Genomic DNA, 26,706 nt, shown 5'->3' with positions numbered 1-26,706 from the left:
GGGCACGGACATGGCACTGCTCATCAAACCACGCTGAGGCAGTGTCCCACATGCCACAACTAGAAGGACCCACAACGAAGAATATACAACTATGTACCGGGGGGCTTTGGGGAGAAAAAGGAAAAAAAAAAATCTTTAAAAAAAAAAAAGATATCTTGGTATAAAACCGCAAGCAACAGAATTCAAAATGCTTGGGTAAATCTTTTAAATCAATCCTTTATTTCCTCAAGTGAGTAGTCTAATCCAGAAGACATTTTCACTGTGGGATCTGTTTTGAATTTTGGGTTAACACTCAGTCAGAGAATAGAGATTTTTCTCTGAACAGAACTGCAGCTACCCCCCCCGTTGCTGTACCTTGATACAGTACCTTTACAGTCACATGGTGGTCTTCACACTGGTGTTTGAAGCACCTCTGCTGACACACAAAGATAGGAAAGGTCTGAGTAGACCCAAATAGTTTTCATTTCTACTTCCTCAACTTTGACATGGACTCTTTCCTGAAATTTTTCTGCCTGAATACACGCCTGTGATTGAAGCAGCATGCCGCTCTCCTTTTCCATGTCCCGCTAACAAGCCCTCTTCCCTCCCATTAGAAATAAAGACCTACCTCTCACCCACTGAGATGGGCCACATTGCCCCTACCTCTCACCCACTGAGATGGGCCACATTGCCCAGAACGTAGACGACTCCTGAATGTCGTGTGAAGGGACAATTCAGAATAGTGTTTTAGGTATTGAGAATGCAAATGACATAATGATTCGCTAAAATCCTTTTGCAGGTCATGTGGTTTCCAATTGTTTGTTCCCAACAGAACTGAAACAGGACCAGACAGAGCTGTCAGCAGATAGGGCATTCATAGTTTTTGATGATAGATCACCATGTGATTTTTAGAATATAACTCAAAATTACATGGTTTTTGAAACATGGGTCTTAAATATTTTGTAACGTTGAATATCATTACACAGACGATATCTAAAATTAGGATATTGAACTTGAAAGGCTGATAGAGATTTTTTCTGTAAAAAAACCCTTATGGATATTATTAGTAGTTAATTTATGTTGTGATTTTATTAGTATCTGCAGATTTATTTTTGTTATTGGTTTTTGCCCTTCAAGTTTAGACATATGGGCTCCTTTTCCACGATCTTCAGTACAAGCTTAAAATTAAAATTCATTGAAACTGATACTACGTACGTATAGGAAGTAATTTGCAAATTTTTCAGCTGCTTTTTTTCCCCAGAAACAGTAGGGGGAGCCAATGAGAAGAAAAATAATGTAGAATCCTAGAATATTAAAATTTAAACCCAATTTTTCCTCCCCATCAGATTTTATTTGAAGTGAATGCCTTTTTTGAATTAAAGGTGTCCATTAAACATATAAAACTGTTTAAGAAAATAAGTCAGCCGTTATTATAGTTAGAAAGTTTCTGAAGATTCTCATGCCAAGTATTAGAAAGCTAATCAGTTAGGACTATTGTTTTATAGCTTGTATTCAACAAAGGTGTAGTTAATAGCTATAAGCACTTATGAAGAAGCTTTGAATTTTGATTATCTGAACCAAGTTGCTTTGTATAAGCTCCTAGAGTACAGTATAAACACAGGGGGCCTTTCTGTATCTTACTTCAGTTCTGAGATGATTACTTCACTGTGGCCTCTAAACCGCCTAATTCTTGATCCCCTATATTGCTGAAAAATAAAGTTAAAATTCCATTCTCACAACATTAGTAGGGACTAATAATAAAGTGTATTTATGACTCCACAAGATGCCACGTTTAATTAATGTGGTCAGAGGAGAAGAGGCTGATGTAACCCCCTCTTCATTTCTCTTCTGGATTCCATAAACAAACAAAGAATTAAATTTGTCTGCCCAGCTTATTATCCTATCACTTATAGGAGCTAGTTAATTTCAATTTAATATTTTGTGAACCCAGTGAAGTATAAAGCCCTGTGCTGTAGGATGGTAAAAGATGAACAAACTTAGTTTTTGTTTCCTAGAAGCATAAAATCTAGGAGTATTTCATTGTAGCCGTAGCTAAGATACACCTTCGAAGAGGTGGGGATGAACCTGTGCTCGTCCCCCTCATCCCCTAGTAGCTTTTACTGGATTAACATTTATTTAAATTTCTTTATAATCAAAATTTAGCCATAACTACCTCTTGGGAGGAGTAAATTAGGCAAATTTAAATTTTCCAGTATAAAAAGTTAATTTTCTCTCTTAAATTTTTTTTCAAATGCAAGAGCTGCCTCCTCATTCCGTATTCCTGAATTTCGTGACATCGTGTTTACACCATTCAGATTCTTAACATTAGTGATATAGGGCTTCAGAAGCCGTTTATTTTTCCTTTGTTCAGTTTTTCATGTAGTAAGTCCTTACTGAATGCCTGTTAGATTAGACACTGTGCCAGGTACTGGAGATAGAAGAGTAAGTAAAAATACACAGTCTTGATTTTGTTGTGGTTTAAATCATATCTTCCTTCATCTTTAAAAGCTAATGTCGTAAATTTGTTTACCCATTCTCATACGGTTGTCACTTTCTCTTCTTTCAGATGTTTCTGAAATAAATTTATTCTGAGAAGTGTCCTAGCTTTCTTAATTTTCATTTGAATAAGACCTGACCGCTTAATCTCATTCACTACTTAGCTCTGCTGTCTGTAATAAAAACAGGTGTATTATCCACGGCTAGTTATTTTCAGAAATGGAGTTTTATCTTGGGTTTCGAATATATTCTCAGCACATCATTCACGATCACTGTTTATGAAGTGATTCAGATAAAAGTAGTAAATGGCAACCTTGCCCTCATTCATCCAGCTTGTAGTTTTCTGCTGTAAGATACATATTTAATTAATCTGTACAGTGTTCTCTGCCCCCCAATTTTGTTTCATAATAATTTTCCTGAATACGCTTTTGTGTAAAATATACATTTGCAGTTTAAAAAAAAATGAACTCGTTTGGTATGTGTTTTAGGGCTGTATTTAAAGGGGATCAGAAGAAGAGAAAAAACTTATTTACTATTGATATGATTGCCTGCCAAGAAAATTCGAGAGAGAATCAACTAAAAAACTACTAGGAATAATAGATTTTTATTCAGTAAGATGGCCTCTTGCCAGATCAACATAAAAAGTGCATAGTTTCCTTATATTAGTAATAACCAATTAGAACATGTAATATAAAAATAATCCATTTCACAGCAGCAACCAAAATAATAATGCATAGAGGAATAATTTGGCAGGTGCGCTGCAAACTGAATTCTGAGGGGAGCATGATTGGAATTTTCATATTTTGTTCTCTCTACTTTTGTTTTAATGTTTACAATGAGTTTGTGTTTGTGTATAAATGTATGCATCGATCACTTATGTAATTAGTGCATTTAATGCTGAATAATTTGAAATGGTTTCTAACCTACACTGTTGTTATTCAGGGCGCTCAGGAGCGGATAGATAGCTTGCGGCGAACTGGAGTGATCCATGAAAAGCAGACTGCTGTGTCTGTAGAAAACTTCATTGCAGAATTGCTACCCGACAAGTAAGAGGCTTTTTTTTTCCTAACGTAGTTACAATTTTTTTCTTGTAATAAGAACTTTGAAGATCTACTCTCTTAACTTTCAAATATACAATACAGTACTGTTAACTGTTGTCACCATGCTGTACGTTATATCCCCAGAGCTTATTTAATTTATAACTGGAAGTTTGTACCTTTTAACTCCCTTCATCCATTTTGCCCACCCCCCACCCCTCTGGCAACCACCAATCTGTTTATATCTAAGAGTTTGGTTTGTTTTTTTTTTTTTTAGATTCCACGTTTAAATGAGATCACACAGTATTTGTCTTTCCCTGGCTGACTTATTTCACTTAGCGTTATGCCTATCCATGATGTTGCAAGTGGCAAGATTTCTTTTTTTATAGCTGAAAAGTATTCGATTATATGTACAAAAGAATTTATATACATTGTATATATGTGTATGTTCTACCCTTTTTTTATCCGTTCATCATCAACAGACACTGAGGTTGCATCCATGTATTGGCTGTTGTAAATAATGCTGCAGTGAACACGGAGTGCATGTACCTTTTTGAGTTAGGCTTTTCATTTCTCTCAGATAAATGTCCAGAAGTGGAATTGCTGGATCATATAGTAGTTCTATTTTTAATGTTTGAGGACCGTCCATACTGTTTTCCATAGTGGCTGCACCAATCTACAATCCCACCAACAGTGCACAAGTGTTCCTTTCCCCCCCTGTCCTCATCAACATTTCTTCCTTTTCGATAATAGCCATTCTAGCAGGTGTCAGGTGATACCTTGTTGTGGTTTAGATTTGCATTTCCCTAATGATTAGTGATGTTGACTACTGACGGCCAACATGTACCTGTTGGCCGTCAGTATGTCTTCTTTGGAAAAATGTTCAGAGCCTCTGCCCATTTTTTAATCAGGTTTTTGGGGTTTTTTTGCTCTTGAGTTGTGTGGGTTCTTTATATATGTTGGATGTTAACTCTTTATCAGATATATGATTTGCAAATATCTCCCGTGCTGTGGGTTGCCTTTTCATTTTGTTGATGGTTTCCTTTGATGTGCACAAAGTTTTTAGTTTGATGGAGTCCCACTTGTTTATTTTTGCTTTTGTTGCCTTTGTTTTTGGTGTTGAATCTAAAAACTTGTCACCAAGACCCATGTCAAGCAGCTTACTGCCTGTTTTCTTCTAGGAGTTTTATGGTTTTACATATTATGTTCAAGAGTTTAATCTACTTTGAGTTAGATTTTGTGTATAGTGTAAGATGGTGGTCCAGTTTCATTCTTTTGCATGTGGCTGTCTAGTTTTCCCCACACCATTTATTAAAGAGACTGTCTTTTCCCCATTGTGTATTCTTGTCTCCTTTGTTGTAAATTAATTGACTGTATATGCGTTAGTTATTTCTGGGCTCTCTATTCTGTTCCATTGATCTGTATTTCTGTTTTTATGCCAACACCATACTGTTTTGATTACTGTAGCTTTGTAATATAGTTTAAAATCAGGGAGCCTCCAGCTTTGTTCTTCTTTCTCAAGTTTGCTTTGGCTTTTCTGGGTCTTGTGGTTCCATGCAAATTTTAGGATTGTTTGTCTTTGGAAACATCAGTGGGAAAAATGCCATTGGAATTTTGATAGGGATTGCATTGAATATGTAGATTGCTTTGGGTAGTATGGACATTTTTTACCCTTTTTTTTTTTTTTTGGAGTAAGATTAGCCCTGAGCTAACATCCTCCACCAGTCTTCCTCTGTTTTTGCTGAGGAAGATTGGCCCTGAGCTAACATCCATGGCCATCCTCCTCTATTTTGTATGTGGGACGCCTGCCACAGCATGGCTTGATAAGTGGTGTGTAGGTTCATCGCCCAGGATCCAAACCTGTGAACCCTGGGCCACCAAAGCGGAGTGCATGAAGTTAACTGCTGCACCACTGGGCAGGCCCTAGTATAGACATTTTTACAATATTAATTCTTCCAATTCATGAGCACAGAATATCTTTCCAATTATTTTTGTCGTCTTCAATTTCTTTCTTCAGTGTGTTAATAGTTTTCAGAGTGGAAATATTTCACCTTGTTGGTTAAATTTATTCCTAAGTATTTTATTCTTTTTGATGCAGTTGTAGATGGAACCGTTTTCTCAATTTCCTTCTGATAGTTTGTTGTTAGTTTATAGAAACGCAGCAGGTTTTTTTGTCTTGATTTTGTATCCTGCAACTTTGCTGAATTCGTTGATTAGTTCTAACAGTTTTTTGCTGGAGTCGTTAGGGTTTTCTATTATAATATGTCATCTGCAAATAGTGACAGTTTTACTTCTTCCTTTTCAATTTGGATACCTTTAATTTCTTTTTCTTGCCTAACTGCCTAAGATTTCCAATACCGCGTTGAATAAAAGTGGCGTCCTAATCTTGTTCCAGATCTTACAGGGAAAGCTTTTAGTGTTTTATTGTTGAGTATGATGTTAGCGCTGGACTTGTCGTATATGACCTTTATTGTGTTGAAGTGTATTCCCTCTATACCTACTTTGTTGAGAGTTTTTATCATAATGGATATTGAATTTTGTCAGATGCTTTTTCTGCATCTCTTGAGATGATCATATGATTTTTATCCTTCATTTTGTTAATGTGGTGTATCGTGTTGATTGATTTGCAGATGTTGAACCATCCCTGCGTCCCTGGAATAAATCCCACTTGATCATGGTGTATGATCCTTTTAGTGTATTGTTGAATTTGGTTTACTAATATTTTGTTAAGGATTTTTGCATATGTGTTCATCAAGGATATTGTCCTTTAATTTTCTTTTCTGTGGCATCCTTGTCTGGTTTTGGTATCAGAGTAATGCTGGCCTCGTAAAATGCATTTGGAAGTGTCCCACGTCTTCTGTTCCTTGAAAGAGTTTGAGAAGGATTGGTTAATTCTTCTTGAAATGTGTGGCAGAATTCACCAGTGAAGCCATCTGGTCCTGGACTTATGTTTGTTGGAAGATTTTAATTACTGAGCCAATCTCCTTACTAGTAATCAGCCTGTTCAGATTTTCTGTTTTTTCCTGATTCAGGCTTAGGTTGTATGTTTCTAGGAATTTATCCATTTCTTCTAGGTTGAGCAGTTGTCGGCATATAGTTATTCAGTAAGAAGCTTGTTGTGTTTCTCTTAGGAGCAAAATATAATTGGGTCTAGGGAGTTCACTCTGAATACCTAATAAAAAATGTATCCCATTTTAGAAGCAGAGAGAAAATTGTGTTCTGGTCCCATTTAACTGACTTTGTGACTGTGTAGCTCACATTTCTACCCTTGTTTCTCCTTTTTAATTAGAAAATGCAGGTAGTAACAGCTGTGTTCTAAGATTGTGTTAATAACCACTGAGTACAATAACACTAAATATAAGATGATACAATTGTAAATTGGCTTGGATGTAATTGACCACCAGTAACAAACACAATCATTTGCACAGTTATTCAGAGTAATGGAAGGTATGGGCGAGAGGGCCTGGTGGTAGTCACTATGTTTGAGTTCTTCTGGGCACTACCTCTCATCTATTTAGTTTGGAAATAACTTCCAGACAATATGATTCATCATTGTTTTTGAGGACATTGTACTTTTAATAAATGGTTTTATGGGAAAAAATTTTTTTAATGTGCTGGATTGATTTATATTGAAATAACTTTCCAATTGTTGAAATCTACCTTCTTTTGTAACCACATTGTGGTTTTGTTTTTCTTTTAATTTTTTGTTTATTTAGTTTTGAATAACACTGTGCCCAGTACTTTGTGGCTATAATATACAAAAAATGTTTTCCAACTTTAGGGGTATATTATAGGCCAATGGGGAGAGAAAATATATACACAGATGAACTATTTTAAATGATTGCATAAAAAGGCATGTCATTTTTTGCTGACAGTAAACATATACAATGTCAGTGGAGGTAACTGAGTGTGGAGGTGGTGTCAGATGAGATTGATGAGTAGTTGGGACTTGAACTGGATTTTGAAGAGTAGGTAAAATTTGGATAAGTGGAAAAGAATAGGTAGGACATCTGAGTGGAGGAAAAGTTTGAACATGATTTAAGATGTATTCTGGGGTCTGATTGTATCAGCTTGGCTGAACTTTTGTTGGATAGGAAATCAGGAAGTGATTTGGGGACAGATTGTGGAGAGCTTCAAATGCTAGGTTGAGAAGTTGAACTTTCTGTGTAAGCACCAAGTAACCATCCAATGATTCTTATTTCATTTTCTCCTCTATTAACCTTTTACTATTTAATGGTTACCTTAGAGATTACGTTGTACTTTCTTTGATGTATTACGTTACAATAAAAAGTATGACTTTTGATAATACTGGAACTGCTTTTAATACCATTCCCTACCGCCCCCACCTTTTACAATATTGTGGTCAAGTATCTTAATTCTGCATGTATTTACAACTCCTAAGATCTTACCAGTATTGTTCTGTGCAGTCAATATTCATTTATATTTACTCTCTGAATTCTGTCCTGCATGTTTTGTTTTTCCTTCTGCCTAAAGAGCTTCCTTTGGTACTACATTATAATGGAGGACCGTAGCTATGAATTCTCTCAGTTTTTGTTCATCTGAAAGCACTTTTAATTCACCTTGATTTTTGAAAGATATTTTTGCTGGATATAGAAGTCTAGGTTGGCATTTCTTTTCTTCTTCACTTTAAAGGTGTATTGTTTTCTGGCTTCCATCATTTGCATTAAGAATTAGCTATCCATCTTACTGTTTGTATGAAGATAATGTTTTCTCTGGCTGCGTTTAGGATTTTTTCTGTTATTTTATTTTTGCAGTACTGTGCTACACCTAGGTGTCTCTGTGTTTGCTCACTTTTATATTTAAATTTTTGTGGATTCACTGAGCTTGATTCTGTCTTTCATAGGGTTTATATTGTTCATCGATTTTGGAAAATTTGTGGCCATTGTATCTTCAGAATTTGCTTCTGGCCCGTCTTCTCTCCTTTCTCTTTTTGGGACTCTAATTACATGCTTGTGTACATTTTGACAGTGTTTTATGTTTCTCACATTGTCATCCCCGTCCCCATCCCCCACACTGGTTTTTCTTCCTCTCTTCTCCAGGTTGAGCGTTTTCTGTTCACGTCTTCAGGGTCAGTAATCTTGCTCTGCTGTGTGCAGTCTGCTGTTAAGCCTATACGTTGAGTTCTTACTTTAAAAAACAAAAGATTCAGTTTATCTATTGAATATCTAGACCTTTTCATCTGTTTTGACTATCTTTACCTCTTTTTTCTTGACTACATGAGTCCTAGTTATTTTAAAATCCTTGTCTACTAACTCCAGGGTGTTCATTTGTAGGTCTCCTTTAGCCTCCTATTGGTGAGATGATATGGTGCCCTCTCTTTGAATGGCCAGTAAACTTCGGAAGCTAGACATTGTTGATGAGAAACTCTCAGTCTTCAGGTGAACTGAGAAGGTTCACCCTTTCCTCTAATGAACGGAGTTGTGGGGTGTGTGGAAATGGATAGTGTGGTGTACTTTAGTCACAGACTGAGCTGAGTCGGGGCTGGGTTGCACTCAGGGTCAGCTGGAGGTCTTCAGCTCATCTTTGAAAGGTTCTCCCTGTCCAGAATGTTATTCCTTTCTGTCTTACTTGCTCTTACAGCTCTTTGATGCCTTTGGATATGTGACTTGTATAACTCATCCAGCTTCTCATTGGGAGTATTGGCCTCTATCATAAATGGCTCCGTCATACCTGGAAACTAGGCTAGTTTTCCTACCAAGTACCTTTTGAGCAGAAGAGTAGCATATTGGGAAGATTAGGAATAGTAAATGGTATTAGGAAGTCTGTTGATGGTTTCTAGTATGGATTAAGAAGGAGAGAAGATGCAAAGGTTGTGATAGTAAGACACAGAAGGAGGAGAGAGGGAGGACATGAGAATAGACAGCAAACCCAGAATCCAAAGCACTTGATAGTTCCTGCTTTGGCTAATTATCTCTGCGATGTTACTGTGGGAAATAATGTACAGAAGATAAAGTCAAGGAAATGTATACTTATAATTGAGACTAAAAAAGACCAATTCAGGAAGAGCAAGTCAGCTGAAAGAAGAAATCCCAAATGTGTTTAGCCCCTAGCATTGTAGAGCCAGTATAGACCTAACTGTCTGTGATGAAGTTTGCATCAGTTCATGCTACATGAGAAAAATTAACATAATGTATACCATACATGGAAAAATGCCAGTGTAAATATGGACCATCCTTATTCAGAGATTAACCTATCAAGTTTTAAAATCTTGGGTTATGTGTTAAATGTGCTAAAATGTCTTTAAAATGTCCTTTCTGGGGCCGGCCCAGTCGTGTAGTGGTTAATAAGTTTCGTGCTCTGTTTTGATACCCTGGGGTTCGCAGGTTCAGATCCCGGGTGCGGACTTACACACTGCTCATCAAGCCATGCTATGGTGGCGTCCCACATACGAAATAGAGGAAGATTGGCACAGATGTTAGCTCAGCAACAGTCTTCCTCAAGCAAAAAGAGGAGGATTGGCAACAGATGTTAGCTCAGGGCCAATCTTCCTCTCACACACACAAAAATGTCCTTTCTTCTGTGAATTGACTAGTGTTAGTAGATGGTCTATCTTTGTTAAAATACAAATTGACATACCTACATCACTTCCCGAGATTCTATTTTGAAATTTTTTCAGCTGCATGAAATCTCAATGTCTTGGAAACCACACTTCTTCTTATGCCTTTTTTTAAGTTAAAGTGGTTTCCACATAGGATTGGTCAAGTCCGTGAAGTGACTGTCCTTGAACATGGTCATTGGGTATTACCATTCTTCCTCCACGCTGGGGTGGGGAGTGGAGATGGAGTTGAAAGACAGTAAGAAGGAGAGGGAGAAAAACTGAGAGTTTACTCAGCCAGCTGGTGAAAGAAATGGAAGAGGTTTTGGTGGACATGACAGTGATTGCAGTTTTAGATACTGAGTTGAAGAGAATGGGGTATACAGGTTGATGTGTTTGGGAGCATGATAGTATTTTAGGGAACAAAGGTGATCCTGGAGTTCTAATGTGTATTCACTGGTGTCTCAGAAGAGACTTTTCTCTCAGCTTCAGTGAGCCTGCTTTTCAGGATGTCCACGACTGTCAGCATAGTCACTACAATTACGCCCTGCCACCTGCATTATACACAAATCATGCAAAATACAGTATTGATTAGTATACCAAATACAATGAATATTATTTAATGTTCTTAATTTGAAACAGAGTCTTAGGATATGAATACTACAGACATTACAAACTGCCGTTTTAATACTCAGCAGAGTTATTCTATATTTTACTTTGCTGTTTCTTTGAATAGGTATAAGAGTTTCCTAATGCATTTTGTATTTCATCACACTTTATTAGATCTACATGTTTAAAAAAAATAGACTGAACATTTTCTTGCTCCATATCCTCTTGTTATTTAAATTCATAGTTTCAGGGCATCTGGTTTCATGGTTCTGGTTAGATAAAATGCTAATGGTCTTACAGATGATTTCACTTAAGTCAGTTTTAAAATGTATCACTTTTTATAATTTATAAGTATCTTTAAATGGACGAAAGTTTTCTTGATTTCACGAAGCTGTTCTCAAAGACTGATTCATTGTAAATAGTTCTGGAAACGTGACTAGAAGGATTTATCAGGAATGAGGAGAGGATTATTTCCTGTGAGTGAGCTTATTTTTTAATTTGCTAATAACTTTGCTACTTCGCTACATATTAATGATAGAGATGGCAATATAAAAATTCCCGTATTTTAGCAACTGACATTTTAAGAATATTACTCATGACAGACTGTTTGCATGTTTAAATGGACGGGTCGATCTGCTGCATGTTTGAGTTCTCCTATTCCCGTTCTTACGCCCCATCTTAGCATTTCTTGCTAAGGAACTTTACATGGTAATTTTCAGTTATTTTTTTGTTATTCTCCATTCTTTTTCTCCTCTTGGAATTAAGCCCACAGGAAAATTTTAGCTACTGCTTTTATGGATTGTCCTCTTGAAAATTGATTAGGAGGACATTTCCTTTTTGAAATCTGCCAGTGTTTTATCTGAATGATAGTACTTGTTTTTTGCTTTGTTTTGTTGTTTTCTCTATTCACTATAACTTTTATTGCACACACAAACAATTTGAGACTCATATATTCTCTTTCAGGTGGTTTGACATTGGTTGTTTGATAGTTGAAGATCCCGTCCATGGCATTCATCTAGAAACGTTTACTCAGGCCACGCCAGTGCCTCTGGAGTGTGTACAACAGGTCAGCTTCTCCTTCTCTTTTTCTTTCTGCTCCAGAGAAATGTGCAATATTGTTTTCAAAATAAAAATTTGTGTCAGATTGTTCATTGGAAATCTGATAAATTCTTGATTTTGCTTCACCCTTTTCCCTTTTAGCCTTTTCTCTTTGCTTTTCAATTCCCTATTCCTTCCAGCTTGTTTTAGTACCTCCCCACTTTGCTTGTCTAGCTGTCTTTGAAAAGGTGATACATTATATGGTTAATCACTATTTCCCTCATTTTTTTCTTTGTTTTTATGGTTGTGTTGACTACCCTAAGATCTTCTGCTGGTTTTACGTTCGCCTTTCATTTACGTTCCATTTTATCTCACATTTTATTCTTCTGATGCATCCGTTTCCTTTTTCTTTGTTTCGATCTTCCTCTTTAAGTTTGTTCATCTTTAGTGACAAGTAGAAACCTATGTAGCAAAAAGTTCAGAAACTTTAGATCAAAGGTCCATGTCTTTAGGTTTGTTGAAAAATGTAACTAATAGTTTACCTATCCACAGAGTTTCCACAAGAATGTAAGCATGAATGTATAATGATTTGATTCCCTCTATATTTTTGTTACCTTGAATCCTTTCTTGAACAAAATGGAATGTAAATATATATGCATTGTAATCTTGGTACTCTTACATGGTATTTTGTTGACTTTTTTCTGTCCTCTGTTTCATGACATTTACCACATTTGTACTTATATACATTGTTGAATGGGATTTCAAAACTGTCTCTTAAAGTTATTTGTGACTTTAGGCATTTGAGAATCTGATAAAGCTTTTGGGTTTTCTCCCAAGAAAATACGTGTATACAAGCACATAAATTTGGCATATATGTTCATAGAATCTGTGGAAGCAACCTCTGGCCCTCTTTTAGGGCTTTACAGTTTTGATGGGAACTAAGAATTTTTTTTCCCCTCCCCAAAGCCTCAGTACATAGTTGTATATCCTAGTTGTAGGTCATTCTAGTTCCTCTACGTGGGATGCCGCCACAGCATGGCTTGATGAGCGAGGTGTAGGTCTGCATCCAGGATCTAAACCTGTGAACCCCGGGCCGCTGAAGCATAGTGCACCAACTTAACCACTTGGCCATGGGGCTGGCCGGGACTAAGAATTGATGCTTGGAATTTTGAAATTTTATTGAATCTTGTAGTTATACCATAGTTTTTATCATAATTTCTTTTCAGAAGTTGAAGAAAACATTTTTCAGATGGTGACATTAAATCACCTTTGTATTGGAGAGAGTTTAAAGATTGTAAGCAAATACTGTGCATACTTATATGCCAGTCAAGAATGAGTATTAGGTTGAACTATACAAAATTGCTGTCTTTGAAGTCAAAAACAGTCAAATATTGGCAGTTTCATATGATTCAACCTAATTACCTCAATGAAGCGTTACCCTGGAAGAATTTCATCTAGCTCCAAAAATATCAGTGAGTTCTATTGGTGTTATAAATGAAGTCTACAAAGTATTCAAAGAACATAATTCTCATACTCTATAGAGTATCAAAAATAGAGGTAGAAAGTTTGCCATTTCATTCTGTGAGACTAGCCTGTCACCTAACATCACAAAAATTATAATACAGTGTCACTTAAGAACTAAATGTCAGAATCATTGGTAAACTTAATAAATAAAATTCTGAAGTGTATTAGAACATTAAAAAAGGTTCTGGAACCAATTCCAGTAGGGAGGGTTTCTCCCCACGCCACCAAGCACTTCTTCAATACCAGCTGGGGTCATACAAGTCAACTCAGTTCTGACACTATCTACCCAGAGATAGTGTCAGATCTCATGGAGTTAAGGGCTCAGTTTCACAAGACTGCCCCCCCCCCACCACTACAGACACTAATTGCAAGTCCAGGTTGTTACTGTACACTTCTGACGAACTGGCTATAAATTAGATTCCCATGACCCTCTCCTTGGATTCAGTTAATTTGCTAGAGCAGCTCGTAGAACTCAGGAAACCTACTTACTCACTAGATCACAGGTTTATTGTAAAAGACTATAACTGAGGAACAGCCAGGTGGAAGAGCTGCATAGTGCAAGGTCTGGGGAGAGGGTGTGGATTTTCCATGCCCTCTCCAAACTCACCACTCTCCCCAAATCTATATATGTGCACCAACCCAAAAGCTCTCCACCAAGTGTGTCCTTGTGGGTTTTTATGGAGGCTTCATTACATAGGCATGAGTGATTGAATCATTGGCAGTTGGTGATTGGTTCAACCTCCAGCCTCTCTCTGGAGTTGGGGGGCTGTGGGAGGAACTGAAAGTTCCAACCTTCTCATCTTGGGGTTGGTTAGCGTGGCAAACAGCCCCATCTTTAAGTACCTCAAAGCTTTTCTGAAGACATGTCATTAACATAACAAAGACACCTTTATTGCTCTTATCACTTAGGAAATTCCAAGGATTTTAGGTGCTGTGTCCTGGAAACTGAGGTCGAAGACCAAATACGTATTTCTTATTATAAATCACAATATCACAATCCATTCCCTGGTATTCAAACACGCATCCTTTATAGCAAAACAATCATAAAGGTCAAAAGATGTTGGCACATTACTAGAATCCCATTCAGTCATTAATAACTAACCAGTCCATCATCATATCCTATGAAAGTGTCTCAGGGCTAGGCCACTCAAGTTTGCAGGCTTCCATTTGCTCTTGTCAGGTTCCAGAAGCAGAGTGGTGTAACACGCAATGTATGGCTTCACCCTTTCAGGCATCTGGTATATTCAGGCTAAGAGACATCATCTCTTGCTCTGAGCCTCTTGTAGTTTTACTGTAATAATCCATTTCCTTCATTACATAACCATTTATTCATTCCTTTACCCATAGTTACTATTTTTCTTTTTCTTCATTTATACCCAAACTTCTCCACCTTTGGATGGGACGTTAGGTTGAGCCGCTGTGCTGGTCTAGATTGCAGGCAGCAACACTAGTCCAGCAAGTGCCTCCCCTTCCATTCTCTTCTATTCAGATAAGGTAAGGTTGCATGGGTACAGAGCTAGTGGGCTATCTTTACCAGCCGCAATATAGCCACATTCACTGTGAGCCCCAATTTTGCCAAATGGAGTGAAGGCACATCCTGCCCCATAGGCCCTTAGGAATTTTAACATGAAGGTTAAAAACCTAGTTAGAGTTTCTTGCTTAGGAATCATCGCTGTTTCCTGCACTTGTATTTGCAACTCTGGTCATATGCCCACTACATCAGATAGGGGAAAATCAGAAGTCATTACACCAGCGTCCTAGTGTCCTCCTCCCTTGGCAAGAATTGCATAGTCATACCCCCATCCTCCCCAACCCCTTCTTCCCCAGATCCACCAGAAAAGACACGAATTTATCCAGTGCAGGTGCTCCTTTAGTCCCACTCATATAGAGTGTGAACACACACTCCTGAGGAGGATATCTCTCTGCCCGTTGTTGGACATGGGCTGCACAGTGTCTTCCTTGCTCTGAAGAAATAATGCTCAGCTGTCCAAATTGGTGTACTGTCTTCTGTTCCGGTTCTTTTATAGCTCTCTGAGCATTTGCATCTACCACTGGCTAAGAAAAGTCCAGTCTGGAGTCAGTGTCTAGTCCTGTCAAGACCCATTTGTAGCTCCCTGGTGTTACCAGCGTCAGTCTCCCTTGTCAACTATGTTCACGGCCCTCCCATCAGGGAATCTGCCACATAGCCATTTGCAGTCTCTCTCTATTGGCAGACAGTTCTTATTGGCATTTTGGGCCTCAGAGGGTGCAAAAGGAATATGTCTAGATTCAGCCCATCTCTGCACTCTGCAGTACTTCCAGGTTCACTCATTGCATGGACCCAGGTGGCCATCCAAAGGAGCACATGGGGATATCTGCTTGTCAGTTCCAATCACCTTCCAGACCTGGAAGGGAGTTCTTCTGATGGGCATCACCATGTCCTACTTTAATGCATCTCAAATTCTCATAGTGATTTTCACAGGGCTCTGCCCCATATGGGCATCTTTTTAATAAGCCAGGTTTCCATTGCCGTCCTGCCTTATTATGTAGCCAGGCCATTGGCCATTACCATGAGTCAATGAAAAACGACACATGAGGGATTTTCCCACTGTTTAATTCCTTCATCGCTACTGGGAAAACAGCATGTAGTTCAGCCTACTGGGCTGATTTGTTTTTACCTTCTTCAGTCGGAGTGGTCACCTTCCAAATAAGATGTCCGTTCACCATGGAACTGTTATCCATACACCAAGCAGCTCTTTGTTGTTCAGTTGAGAGCTGTTCATAGGACACTGTCCACGTGGCAGTCTGTTCCAACAGCTCCTCACGTGGCTCTAAAGTCAGTCCGAGGGGAGAAAAGGCTCCCTGCTCCTGAGTACTTCCTCCTTCCTTGCATTCCCCAAGGTGCGTGATCCTGTGTAAATCGTTTCCGTATTATTAAGGAGCTCCTCTGGGCACTCCCATCCCCATTAGGGCATTTTCCAACATCATCCTAGACATGTTGGGTATTTCATGTTTCAAGGTCATTTTATGTCCTTCAGTCACAGGAATAACTTCAGTTAATAGTGTGTGATAACTAGGTAGTAAATGTCCCTCAAATGGGAATTCTCTGATCCAAGGTCCCAGTAGTCATCACTGGGAGGTAGTCAGATTTTTCCGTAAGCCTCAGTCTGTGCTCCACATGGGGCTATGGCACAGAGAATTTGTCCCTACCAGCTAGCACCCCAGCTTCTATTCCACACTCAGTGGGCTCAGGCAATCTTACTGGTTCCAATTTAGCGTGTCAAGTTAGTAATGCTTGAAGGGCAGAATTACATCCCTTCTGTTCTGCAATACTAGGTAGGGGAAATGTTCCTCAATAAGATAGAGTGTCCATCCCCCAAATACAACCAGGTATAAAAAAACAACCACTTCACCTAAACCTTGTTCAGATGTTGCACTTCTCCAAGCTTTTACTGTAATTCCATCAACTCTTATGTTCCTAACTGTAGCCTCCGTTAGGACTTCATCTGCAGGTTTTGGGTTTACCATATTAGGTAGGGACGTGTTCCCCAGCCAGACATCATACCCATTGCCATAAAACATCCAGGTAAAAGAGACATAACTTCTTTACATAATACCTGCTGAAACCTTGAACTTTCCTAATCCTATCAGCCATTACATTTTTACTTGCTTTCAATCCAGTTGGAGCAGGAGTCAGGACTTGACCCATAGGCTTTGTTGGCACAGCTCAAGGGACTCCTGTTGTCAAGGAGTCCTGAAAACTTCTCTTCTCCACCCCCTGACCATTTTACCCACTCTTGTGCAGTCTTTGGGTCCCCAAGTAGGGGTCAAGCCAGGGGACCTGGGCCCTTGTGTCAGTCTTTCTCTTGGTTAATCTGTGTAACCACTTCCCCAGTTGGTTGCTGGTCAGGTGTCTCAGTGTAATCTGTACCTTCTGACTTAAATTTCTTCAAATGGGTAAATAGATCTGACTTGTTTGGGGCCCTTTAATGTTGGGAGACCTGCAGGGGGCCCTTAGGCACACCCAACCTTTGGTAGTCCTGTACTAAAACCTTTGTTTTAACCCCCTCAATGTCCATGTTATTTATCCCATTTCTTAATAACCGGCTGAAGATTTCCACCCTGCTGGGCCGGGTCCCGTCACTCTCCCCTTTCTGATTCCTCTTTATTTCATTCTTAACAGAATTTGCTTTATTCACCTTATTTCTTAATAACTGTTTAAAATTTTCCACCTTGTGGGGAAGAGTCTCTTGACTGTCCCATGGGCTTCTTCCCAGTCTCTTGTTAATTAACCTAATGTTTTTATTAGAAATAAGGCCCGTGAGGGGCAGCTGAGATAGCAAATTCGATAAGGCTTCCCGAACTATTTTTCAGTTTTGCAACAGTAGGGTTATATGAGGTGCCCATGTGAAAGGGACCCCCTGAACCACAGCATAGCAGGCATCTTGAGCAGGTGAGTATCCTGGTCATCATAAAGCCAGTCCCACATGGCTTGTCTATGAAGCGTATCAGCTGCTTCATCTGGGTTGTTCCATTTGGCATTTATAAGGGGTGACAGTCCCCCTTCTTCTCAGGGTAAATGGCTTTTATGCAGTCCACCACGCCAGCTGTTCCTTAGGAATAACCCCCTGTTTGGATCCCATATAGCCATGTGTGATTGTTCCACAGTGAACTGTGTGTGTGGTCTATCAACCCAAACATGCTTTTCCTTCTGCAGCATTCAAAACCAAAGACACAGCTCCTGAATCAGTCTCATAATCCATTTTAGTAAAGGTTCCTCGGGAAGCTGATGATACCCATCCACAGAATGAGACAATTTCTTCACACTATACCTTCTACTTTCAGTACTTTCCTGGTTTTGTCTTCCCTCCAAGTTGACAGCCTTCTTGGTGACCAGAGATCTTAAAGGTCCTTTCTGTTGTCCCTGCATAATTCTTACCTTAGGGGGCAACTTTGAGACTAGTGGCCAAAATGCAGACTCACTGAAATCTGAGGATGATGTGGTATCAAGGCTGGATCCTGCGTTCTCTTTTACTTCTACTCTAGCTGTTACAGGTAGCAGTAACCAAGAGATTGAATATTTTGCCTTTTCCTTATTAATTTGGATTTCCTTATGCATCCAGTGACCATCTTCAGATGCCATTGGTAAATTTTATCTTCAGTAACTGAGCGCAGCACAGCCACTGTTCCACACCACAAGTGACTATGTGGCCACCCAGGAATCAAAGGTTCTTCATCCCCCACCCTTCCATCTTTCCCTTCCCAAACCACATGTTTCCATGAGTCAGGGCCCTTCTAGCAAGTACCATCTCTGACACCAATTATTTAGGTTTTTGACCCAGTTCTAATATCACCAAGCAATTCTAGGACACCAGCTGGGTGTCCTGCAGTTCAGCTCACTTCTGACACTAGCTACCTGGAGATGTCAGATCTCACAGGTTGAGGACTCCGTCCTACAAGACTACTCCCTGCTTTCAGATGCCCGTCTCAAGTCCAGGTTATGACACCTCTGCTTCTGACCCACTAGCCGTAGATTGGTTCTAATAACCCCCTCCTCAGGAAACCCATTTACTCACTAGATTACTGGTTTATTATGAAAGAATATAACTAAGGAACAGCCAGATGGAAGAGCTGCATAGGGCACGGTATGGGGAAAGGGTACGGAGTTTCCATGCCCTCCAAGAGCACACCACTCTCCCCAAATTGCCACATGTTCACCAACCTGAAAGCTCTCCAAAACCCCTTCTTTTGGGTTTTTATGGAGGCCTCATTGCATAGGCATGGTTGATTAAATCATTGGCCACTGGTGATTGAGTCAACCTCTCTTCTCCCAACTGAAGCCATTCTCCCCCCCACCAGAGTTGAGGTGGGAGGGGGGAACAGAAAGTTCCAGCCCTCTAATCTTGTGGTTGGCTCCCCTGGCAATCAGCCCCCATCCTTAGGTTTCCTAAGGGCTTTCCAAAGACACCTCATTAACATAACAAAAGACGTTTATTGCTCTTTATTGCTTAGGAAATTCCAAGGGTTTTGAGAGCTGTGTGCTAGAAACTGGGGATGAAGATGAAATATGTATTCCTTATTATAAATCACAAATCACAAATACTATATTCTGACCAGGAAGCATTTGTCCCAGGAATGGCCAAATGGTTCAAACTATAGGAAACCAGTTTACGTAGTTCAATATGTGAACAGATTAAAGGAGAAAAAGGATTTCAGTAGAGTTGAAAAGTATTTGCTGGAATTAACAACCATCCTGATAACTCTTAGCTAATTAGGATTAGAAGGGTATGTGTGTACTAGAAAATCAAAGCAATCAGACCTAATGATAAAACATTAGAAACCTTGTAATTATAAGGATGCTTCTGTCACTGCCACTCTTTAACATTGCTCAAAATTAGAGGACAGCAAAAAAATTGCCCACAGCCTGTTTTGGTAATGAAGTGTTATTGGGACACACCTGTGCTCGTTTTTTAATATATTGGTTACATATTGTTTACAGCTGCTTCTGTATTAAGCAGCAGAATTGACTAGTTGCAGGAGAGACTGGCCCACAAGCCTACAATATTTACTATCTGGCCCTTTTCAGAAAAAGTTTGCTGACCAAACCTTTTTTTTTTTTTTTTTGGTGAAGAAGATTGGCCCTCAGCTAACATCTGTGCCAGTCTTCCTCTATTTTTTGTATGTGAGACACTGCCTCAGCATGGCATGATGAGCAGTGTGTAAGTCTGCGTCTGGGACCTGAACCCACGAACCCCAGGCCAAGGAAGCAGAGCACGTGACCTTAACCACTATACCACCAGGCTGGCCCCTGACCAGACGTTTTTGTGCTAGATGTCTGAGCACTGCAAAAGAACAATTTTTATTTTATTTTTAGGAATGCATATTGGAAAGAAATAGACATGCTCAAAGAACAAAGCATCAAAACTATACATTAATAAAACAAAAGTATATATACTAATAGCAAAATTTATGACATATTGCTAAGTAAAAATAAAACTGCCTCTGGTATGGTCCATATATACACATATGTATACACACACATATATATACTTTAAAATGTATCTAAATAGGGAAAAAAAGGCCTGGCAAGATATACAACAAATTGTTAATGTGGTTAACTCTGAAGAGTGGTATTCTGAGGGTGTCATTTGCTTTTTACTTTGCCTTTTTTTCTGTTGTGATTGTTTTATTTTCTTGTCATGAAGTTCAAAATTAAGAAGATGCAAAAGTGTATTGAGATGCCTTCTTTTTATTTCTGCTATTCAGCTCTCCTCCTTTGTTGCTTTTTATCCATCTTGAGGTGTTTAATTCTTTGCCTCTTTATTGTTGGAATTTTTTATTTAAAGGAATAGAAATTAGCCCTTTAGCGAATTGTAATCAGCATATATGTTAGTGAAAATGTGGACAAAAGTTCACACAATTTATGTTTGTTAAATAAAAATGACCCCTGCGTGTCCCCTCCTTCCCGTTAAAAACGCTGCTATTCTGGATTTTTGCTGATGATGTTGAGTACCTTGTTTCTCTAAAGGATGATCCTAGGCCTAGCAGCATAAGCATCACCTGGAAACTTGCTACAAATGCCGGCTCTCGGGCCCTATCCCGGAGCCACTGAATCACGATCTGCAGCTTTACAAGATCTTCAGGTGTTTCGTGTGTGTGTCACATTTGAGAAGCACAGCTCTACTGTGTCTCTGAGGACCTTAGATACATCTGTGCATCTGTATTGTGACCAAACTCAGTGGGGTGGTCTCGTGGTGAGTGTGGAGCTGAAAAGCACAGCCAAGGCGGAAGTAGGTGAGGTGAAGGTTTATGGTTTGCACAAGCAATGGAGGACACGGGGGATAGGTCTCAATGCACTGTCTCCCTGAGCTCAGTGCTGGTGGAAACTTTATACTCAAGAGAGCAGAAGACACCAGGTTTATGTGTAACGACTGTGTTCGTACAGGGCACGCGCATGGCAGGTACACATGCTTTTACATATGATGCATGATCTGAAAATGGCTGCTGGGACCCTCCCATAGGAGGAGACCTTAAGATGCTAATGAGTTTAAGGTAACTCTAGGACACTTGGTACTGGAATAACTTGCAGGGAACTTGCTGTAAACGTGTAAGTTTTCCTTGCAAGATAGCAACATTTGCAAAATGGGGACATCAATTTCTGCAAAATGGAACACAGTTTTTTCTTGTCTGAGAAACAGTTGACAGACCATGTTGTTGATCAGATCCTCAGTAAGCCTTTCTTTGCCTCGTGCCCTGGTCACAGTATCTGCTGTTTCTCGTCCTTGAAACATAGTGCAGTGTACGTTGTGAAAGAGAAGACTCAGAGCAGGGTCCCCGGTTGCTGGGCTGTTCGCAGCAACTTTACTTGGAAGCTCTTTTCTTAATAATGTACTTTTTCCCTTGGAACCTACTGTGGAGTTTCCAATTCAGTGGTCTTACGTGGGACATAGAAAACTGGTTTTGTTAAAACAGCATCTCAGGTGATTGTTAATACATAGTGCGTTTGGGAATCACTGTATGGATCCATTGTACACACACATATACTCCTCTGGACTGTACCTAACACCCTAAAACAGAGCACCCATGTCACTCCTGCATAGCAAGCAGTGAATTTGTTCTCTCATTTCTGTGTAGGTGAGTAAGTGATTTGACGGGAGCAGATACAGGTTGGGTCAGGTAGGATGTAACCGTGGTTCATGCTGTCCTTGACATTATTTGATATGTGTTAACTTATTCGCCTGGAAATGAAGTTTCCAGGATACTGTTCTACAAATTAATTGAACAGTTCTTTTCTGAATGGGTTGAAGCCGTAATATCCCTCTTTCTGGTAGGAATTTTATGATTTTAAAAAGAGCCGGTATTTCTCTTTTAGCACTAATCTTATTATTAGCCTGAAGTGACGCTGAATGTAGAAGCAGGTCTTACGCCCTCTGACACTGAGCTCTGGTAGATGGAGTCACTGGATTAAGACTTAGATTATATGTGGACAACAAAACAAGCTTGCTGTGGACATTTTGAACAAAGTAGACGTGTGCAGCATTGCTGTGACTTTCGTAGCTTTGTAACTTCATACAGTTGGCAGTATAACTGTTTCTCAAGGTTTGTCATAATCTATATTAAAAGTAAAATAGAGACTTTAAAGTGTCACTTATAGCCTGTTCCAATGATATTTTTTAATGTATGATAAATAATACCAATTTCATTTTTCCCTAGGCTCAAAGTCTGACTCCCCAGGACTACAATCTGAGGTGGTCAGGCCTTTTGGTGACAGTGGGCGAGGTCCTGGAAAAGAGTTTACTAAATGTCAGCCGGACTGATTGGCATGTGACTTTCACTGGCATGTCTCGTCGACAGATGATCCACAGTGCAGCGAAGGCACTAGCGGGCATGTATAAACAGCGCCTGCCGCCCAGGACCCTGTGAGAAAAGACTGAGCCCGGATGCTGACGCTCCTCACTTGGGGCTCGATAGTAAAGAAGAGATTGTACCTTCTTAAATGGGATAACCTCGGTGAATCCAGCAGTTTTGATGGTTTTCCTTTAGGCTGCAGGGGTTTTTTTTTTCTTAGAAAGACATGGTGTCATTCCAGTAGATGAAAATAAACACATCCTTTTTATGATGATAGAATTTCATATACTGTAGTTCTCAAAAAAAATTATATAAATATTTTTATAGGACAGTTTGATATACCAAATTTATAAGGTGCAAATTCATGTGCTAAGACATTTAACTTAATTATATGTACTTGATTGTTTTTTAAGACATAGTTAATTAAAGAACATGTGTACTGAATATTCTTTAAAAGCATTGTTTCTTTTAATTCATGATTAATCTTGTCACTGTCAGGCTTTGAAGCTTTCTGTGCACGTGATCTTAGGCCTGATGCTGAGTGGTGTGCTCAACAATCTACCTGAAGACACCCGCTTGGTGGGAGACGGCGTGCGTTTCTATGCATATTTTTAACATGGGCCAAAGTAACAGAATTGATCCTTTTCTTTTTGGTTGTCGTGTACACACAGTCTGAAAAATTCTACTTTTTTCTTTTGTTTAAATAAGTTTTGGCATTTCATAGATTTATACTATGAACATTAGGGTAATACATTTTATTCTTCATTGCTGTATGGCAACTAAGTGGCAAATCATTCAATTATATTTTAAATCAGAAGCATTTGTGTTATTTTCATATAATACTGTGCGCTGCTTCCAAGAAGACTTGACAACAGCCGTTGTTTGTGCTTCCACTCTATTTTCCTAACTGTAATAGAGAAATCTGAGAGGGAATTACTTTGTTGTTGATGAAATGGTATGTTTCTTATTTTAGTTAAGGTTACTTCTCATTTAGTTTGCCTTAAACACTGCTTTTCTAAGTTTGTGCCATTCTGCCTTTACTTTTTATGAAAGTTTTCAAAGAAACTGTTTTGTATTCAATCTGGTTTGTTTAGTCCATTATGTTTGTGTCTAGTGTAAAAGCTTTTTTTCTCCCCCAATAATATATATTTTACCACTTTTCAATTTATACAAATCAAAATTAAATAGCTTGTCTTATACTTTTCAACTCTATGCATTCAAATAACTTTTTGACAATAATTTCTTATATAAATGTAATTTAATTTTTATTTACTCTTTTATACAGTTCTCTAGATGTGAAAGAATTAGCACAGTCTTATAAAGGGTGTTGAGCCTCTTATCCTGCCTGTCACCATTACATGTAATGTTTGCTTTGTATTAACATTACTTCAAATACTTATTTGATTTTTGCTATTTTTTTTCCTGAGTCTGAGAAAAATAAGTATTAATTTTGCAACTATGGTATATGTTAATTTCCAAGCACTGTGTAATGACTGTTCAGTGAAATTCACACTTCTGTGTCATTAAAAGTAATGAGAGAGAGAAAAGAGATGTAACCAGTTGCAATGGCATAATAGGGACAGAATACTTTTTCCCCCTCTACTGGTATTTATTAACACTGCATCTATATTTTCTCCATTTTTCATGAATAAGAAAAAGAAGGCTTTCCCCTCCATTTGCTTCTATCTTTTATTTTTCAAAAGCTACCCTTTTGTAACAGTATTTTTATCATGACATATTTTATTTGCCTGATGACAAATCATGATTAAAGATGAAGGGAAGTATGTCCTACTTAAAATCTTTCTGCTACTTTCCCTCCTATTACAGGGAAATTTTACAGATCCTAAAAATGTCTGAGTTTTAATTTTCTTTTCATCTCACTAAGTCTTGAAGATCTTACTCGATGCTTTTGAGGGTTGTTTTCATAGAACCACAGACACTGACATCGCATCCCACTACACTTTCCCCAGAATCCTCAGATGGCGGTGGCAGTTACCCTGTGGCTGGGTTGAAGGCAGATAATTTCCCTGCACCTGGTGCTTGGATAAGCCTTCTGTTCCCTGGAACAGTGTGAGCGGGTGAGGAGGATTAGGAAAGGGCAGATGGAAAAGATAAACACGTCATCTGGTTCTGGCCGCTCTGATTCTTGTTTTGGCCCAGAGTTATCTTTGAAAGGCATCAGAGCATGACTGACTCCACATGCTCAGCCTTACCAACCCCTTGTGTATTTTTTCATCCTTAGATTTCCATTTTGTTCAAAGGGCAAGAAAAGGAACTCATTATCTCTCACACACCACAGCAGCTTAGCCAGGCGGTCTTTTAATGTTGGTATTTTGGCATAAGATATGCTGATCCTCATTCTATGGCCATAGTGCCCTTGTCATCCTAAGCTACCCCTTGTTCTTCTGTCTCCCTGTTCATTTCCTTAGAACGCCCACGTTAGCATTCTTTAGGGAGAGTTGGACTGGGAGCTATTTGCTTTCTTCTCCCTCAAGCTTTTTAGGAAAACCTGTCTTTAACACAGTTCTTTACCACTGTTGTTTTGGTCATGTTTGTGATATATTTTTTTTTCCTCTAAAGTGCTCCAGGAACTATTTATTGAATTTTATAAGCTTGTACACTTTTTTGTTTTGAGCAAGATTAGCCCTGAACTAACAGCTGCTGCCAGTTCTCCTCTTTTTGCTGAGGAAGACTGGCCCTTAGCTACCATTCGTGCCCATCTTTGTCTACTGTGGGACGCCTGCCACAGCATAGCTTGACAAGCGGTGCAGAAGTCTGCACCCAGGATCCGAACCGGCGAACCCCAGGCCGCCAAAGCAGAACGAGTGAACTACTGCACCACCGGGCCAGCCCCAAGCTTGTATACCTTTTAAATTAAATAGTGTGAAAAAACATGAAAAATGCAGGAAGAGTAATTTAATGTCAACCTCAGTTGATAAGAAGGTACTTAGATTATTCAGTTCAGGATCCCCCATTCTTAAGTTTGTCAGGTAAGCCTGGACCTAGAGCTGTGCCGCAGACTTCTGGAGCTGGAAAGCTTTAGACAGTGCTAGTGGTTTTCTCTTCTGAGTCTTTTATTAATTCTTCCCCCTTCTTTGTTCCTCTTTCAAGGATTAATGAGGTAGAAAATTGAGATGAATGAATATACACAAAATGGTAGTATGATAGGATAAGTAGAGTACAGATGAAAACAATATGTACATCTATTAAAAGTTATGCAAATTAGTGATATACTCAGGGTCAACTAAATTACTTTAATATGTTATTGAATTTACTTTCTTTTTGGCTAGAAAAAATTCTAAACTGGAGTTGTTCTTTGAAGCCAAACTGATAAATATTCTATGTTCTAAAAGATGTTGGGTTATGCATAAATTAAGAAACTTGGATTTTTACTCTCGTATATGGTTTTCATTTTTAAGATACTGTGCAGGATGATGTATTGGATAAAACCAATTTTGTAAGTATGTAAATATGTCATAAATAAATAATACCTCAACTTATTTCTCCAAGGTATATAGTGATTTTTTTTAAATGTTGATTCATATTAATAGATTAAAAGGATTCATATTCCTTTGTTGTCTAAACTGACTACTAGTTGTCAAGAATTCGTAGGGAACAGCACCTTTAAACATCATCTTTCAAGTGAAACTATAACATTCAAATATACCAGAATTGCTGACTTCAAGGTTAAAGAAGTCAGAATATTTAGGGGAGAGGAGGCACTGGAAACAGAGGTGACAGACAAGAAGTGTTGAGGCCTGTGTTCATGAGGAGACCTCTGGAGTGCTGAGTTTAATTCACCCATGACCTCCACAAATGTCATCTTTAGAAATAAATAAATAGGGGCCAGCCCAGTGGTGCAGTGGTTAAGTTCACACATTCTGCTTCCGCAGCCCGGGGATCGCCGGTTCGGATCCCAGGTGCAGACATGGAACCACTTGGCATGCCATGCTGTGGTAGGCGTCCCACATATAAAGCAGAGGGAGATGGGCACGGATGTTAGCTTAGGGTCAGTCTTCCTCAAAAGATAAATAAATAAAGATTTGTTACCATATTTGCTATTCTGAGCCTGTGATCCCAGGGTGAGAGATTTTTGTTTTGATTTGGTAGGGGAAGAGAGAGTTGCCAAAAGACAACAGA

At 38.9% G+C, this 26,706-nt stretch overlaps 1 protein-coding gene across 2 annotated transcripts in view; it reads left to right on the top strand.

Annotated features, from left to right (window-relative positions):
* The window catches only part of PRRC1 (proline rich coiled-coil 1), a 45,882-nt gene extending 19,816 nt beyond the window's left edge, over positions 1–26,066 (top strand). For both annotated transcript variants that reach the window (XM_001504480.5, XM_023617772.2), the window contains 3 exons: positions 3,418–3,521; positions 11,641–11,743; positions 22,432–26,066. In XM_001504480.5, the coding sequence (XP_001504530.1) occupies positions 3,418–3,521; positions 11,641–11,743; positions 22,432–22,641 (417 nt within the window). In that variant the 3' untranslated portion in view covers positions 22,642–26,066. The remainder of the gene's footprint in view (positions 1–3,417; positions 3,522–11,640; positions 11,744–22,431) is intronic.
* The last annotated feature ends 640 nt before the right edge of the window (positions 26,067–26,706 follow it).

The sequence above is a fragment of the Equus caballus genome, chromosome 14 (genome assembly GCF_041296265.1).
Source record: "Equus caballus isolate H_3958 breed thoroughbred chromosome 14, TB-T2T, whole genome shotgun sequence".
Classification (NCBI taxonomy): Eukaryota; Metazoa; Chordata; class Mammalia; order Perissodactyla; family Equidae; genus Equus; species Equus caballus.
Note: the sequence above shows the minus strand (reverse complement) of the source record. Positions and strands in the feature narration are given on the sequence as shown.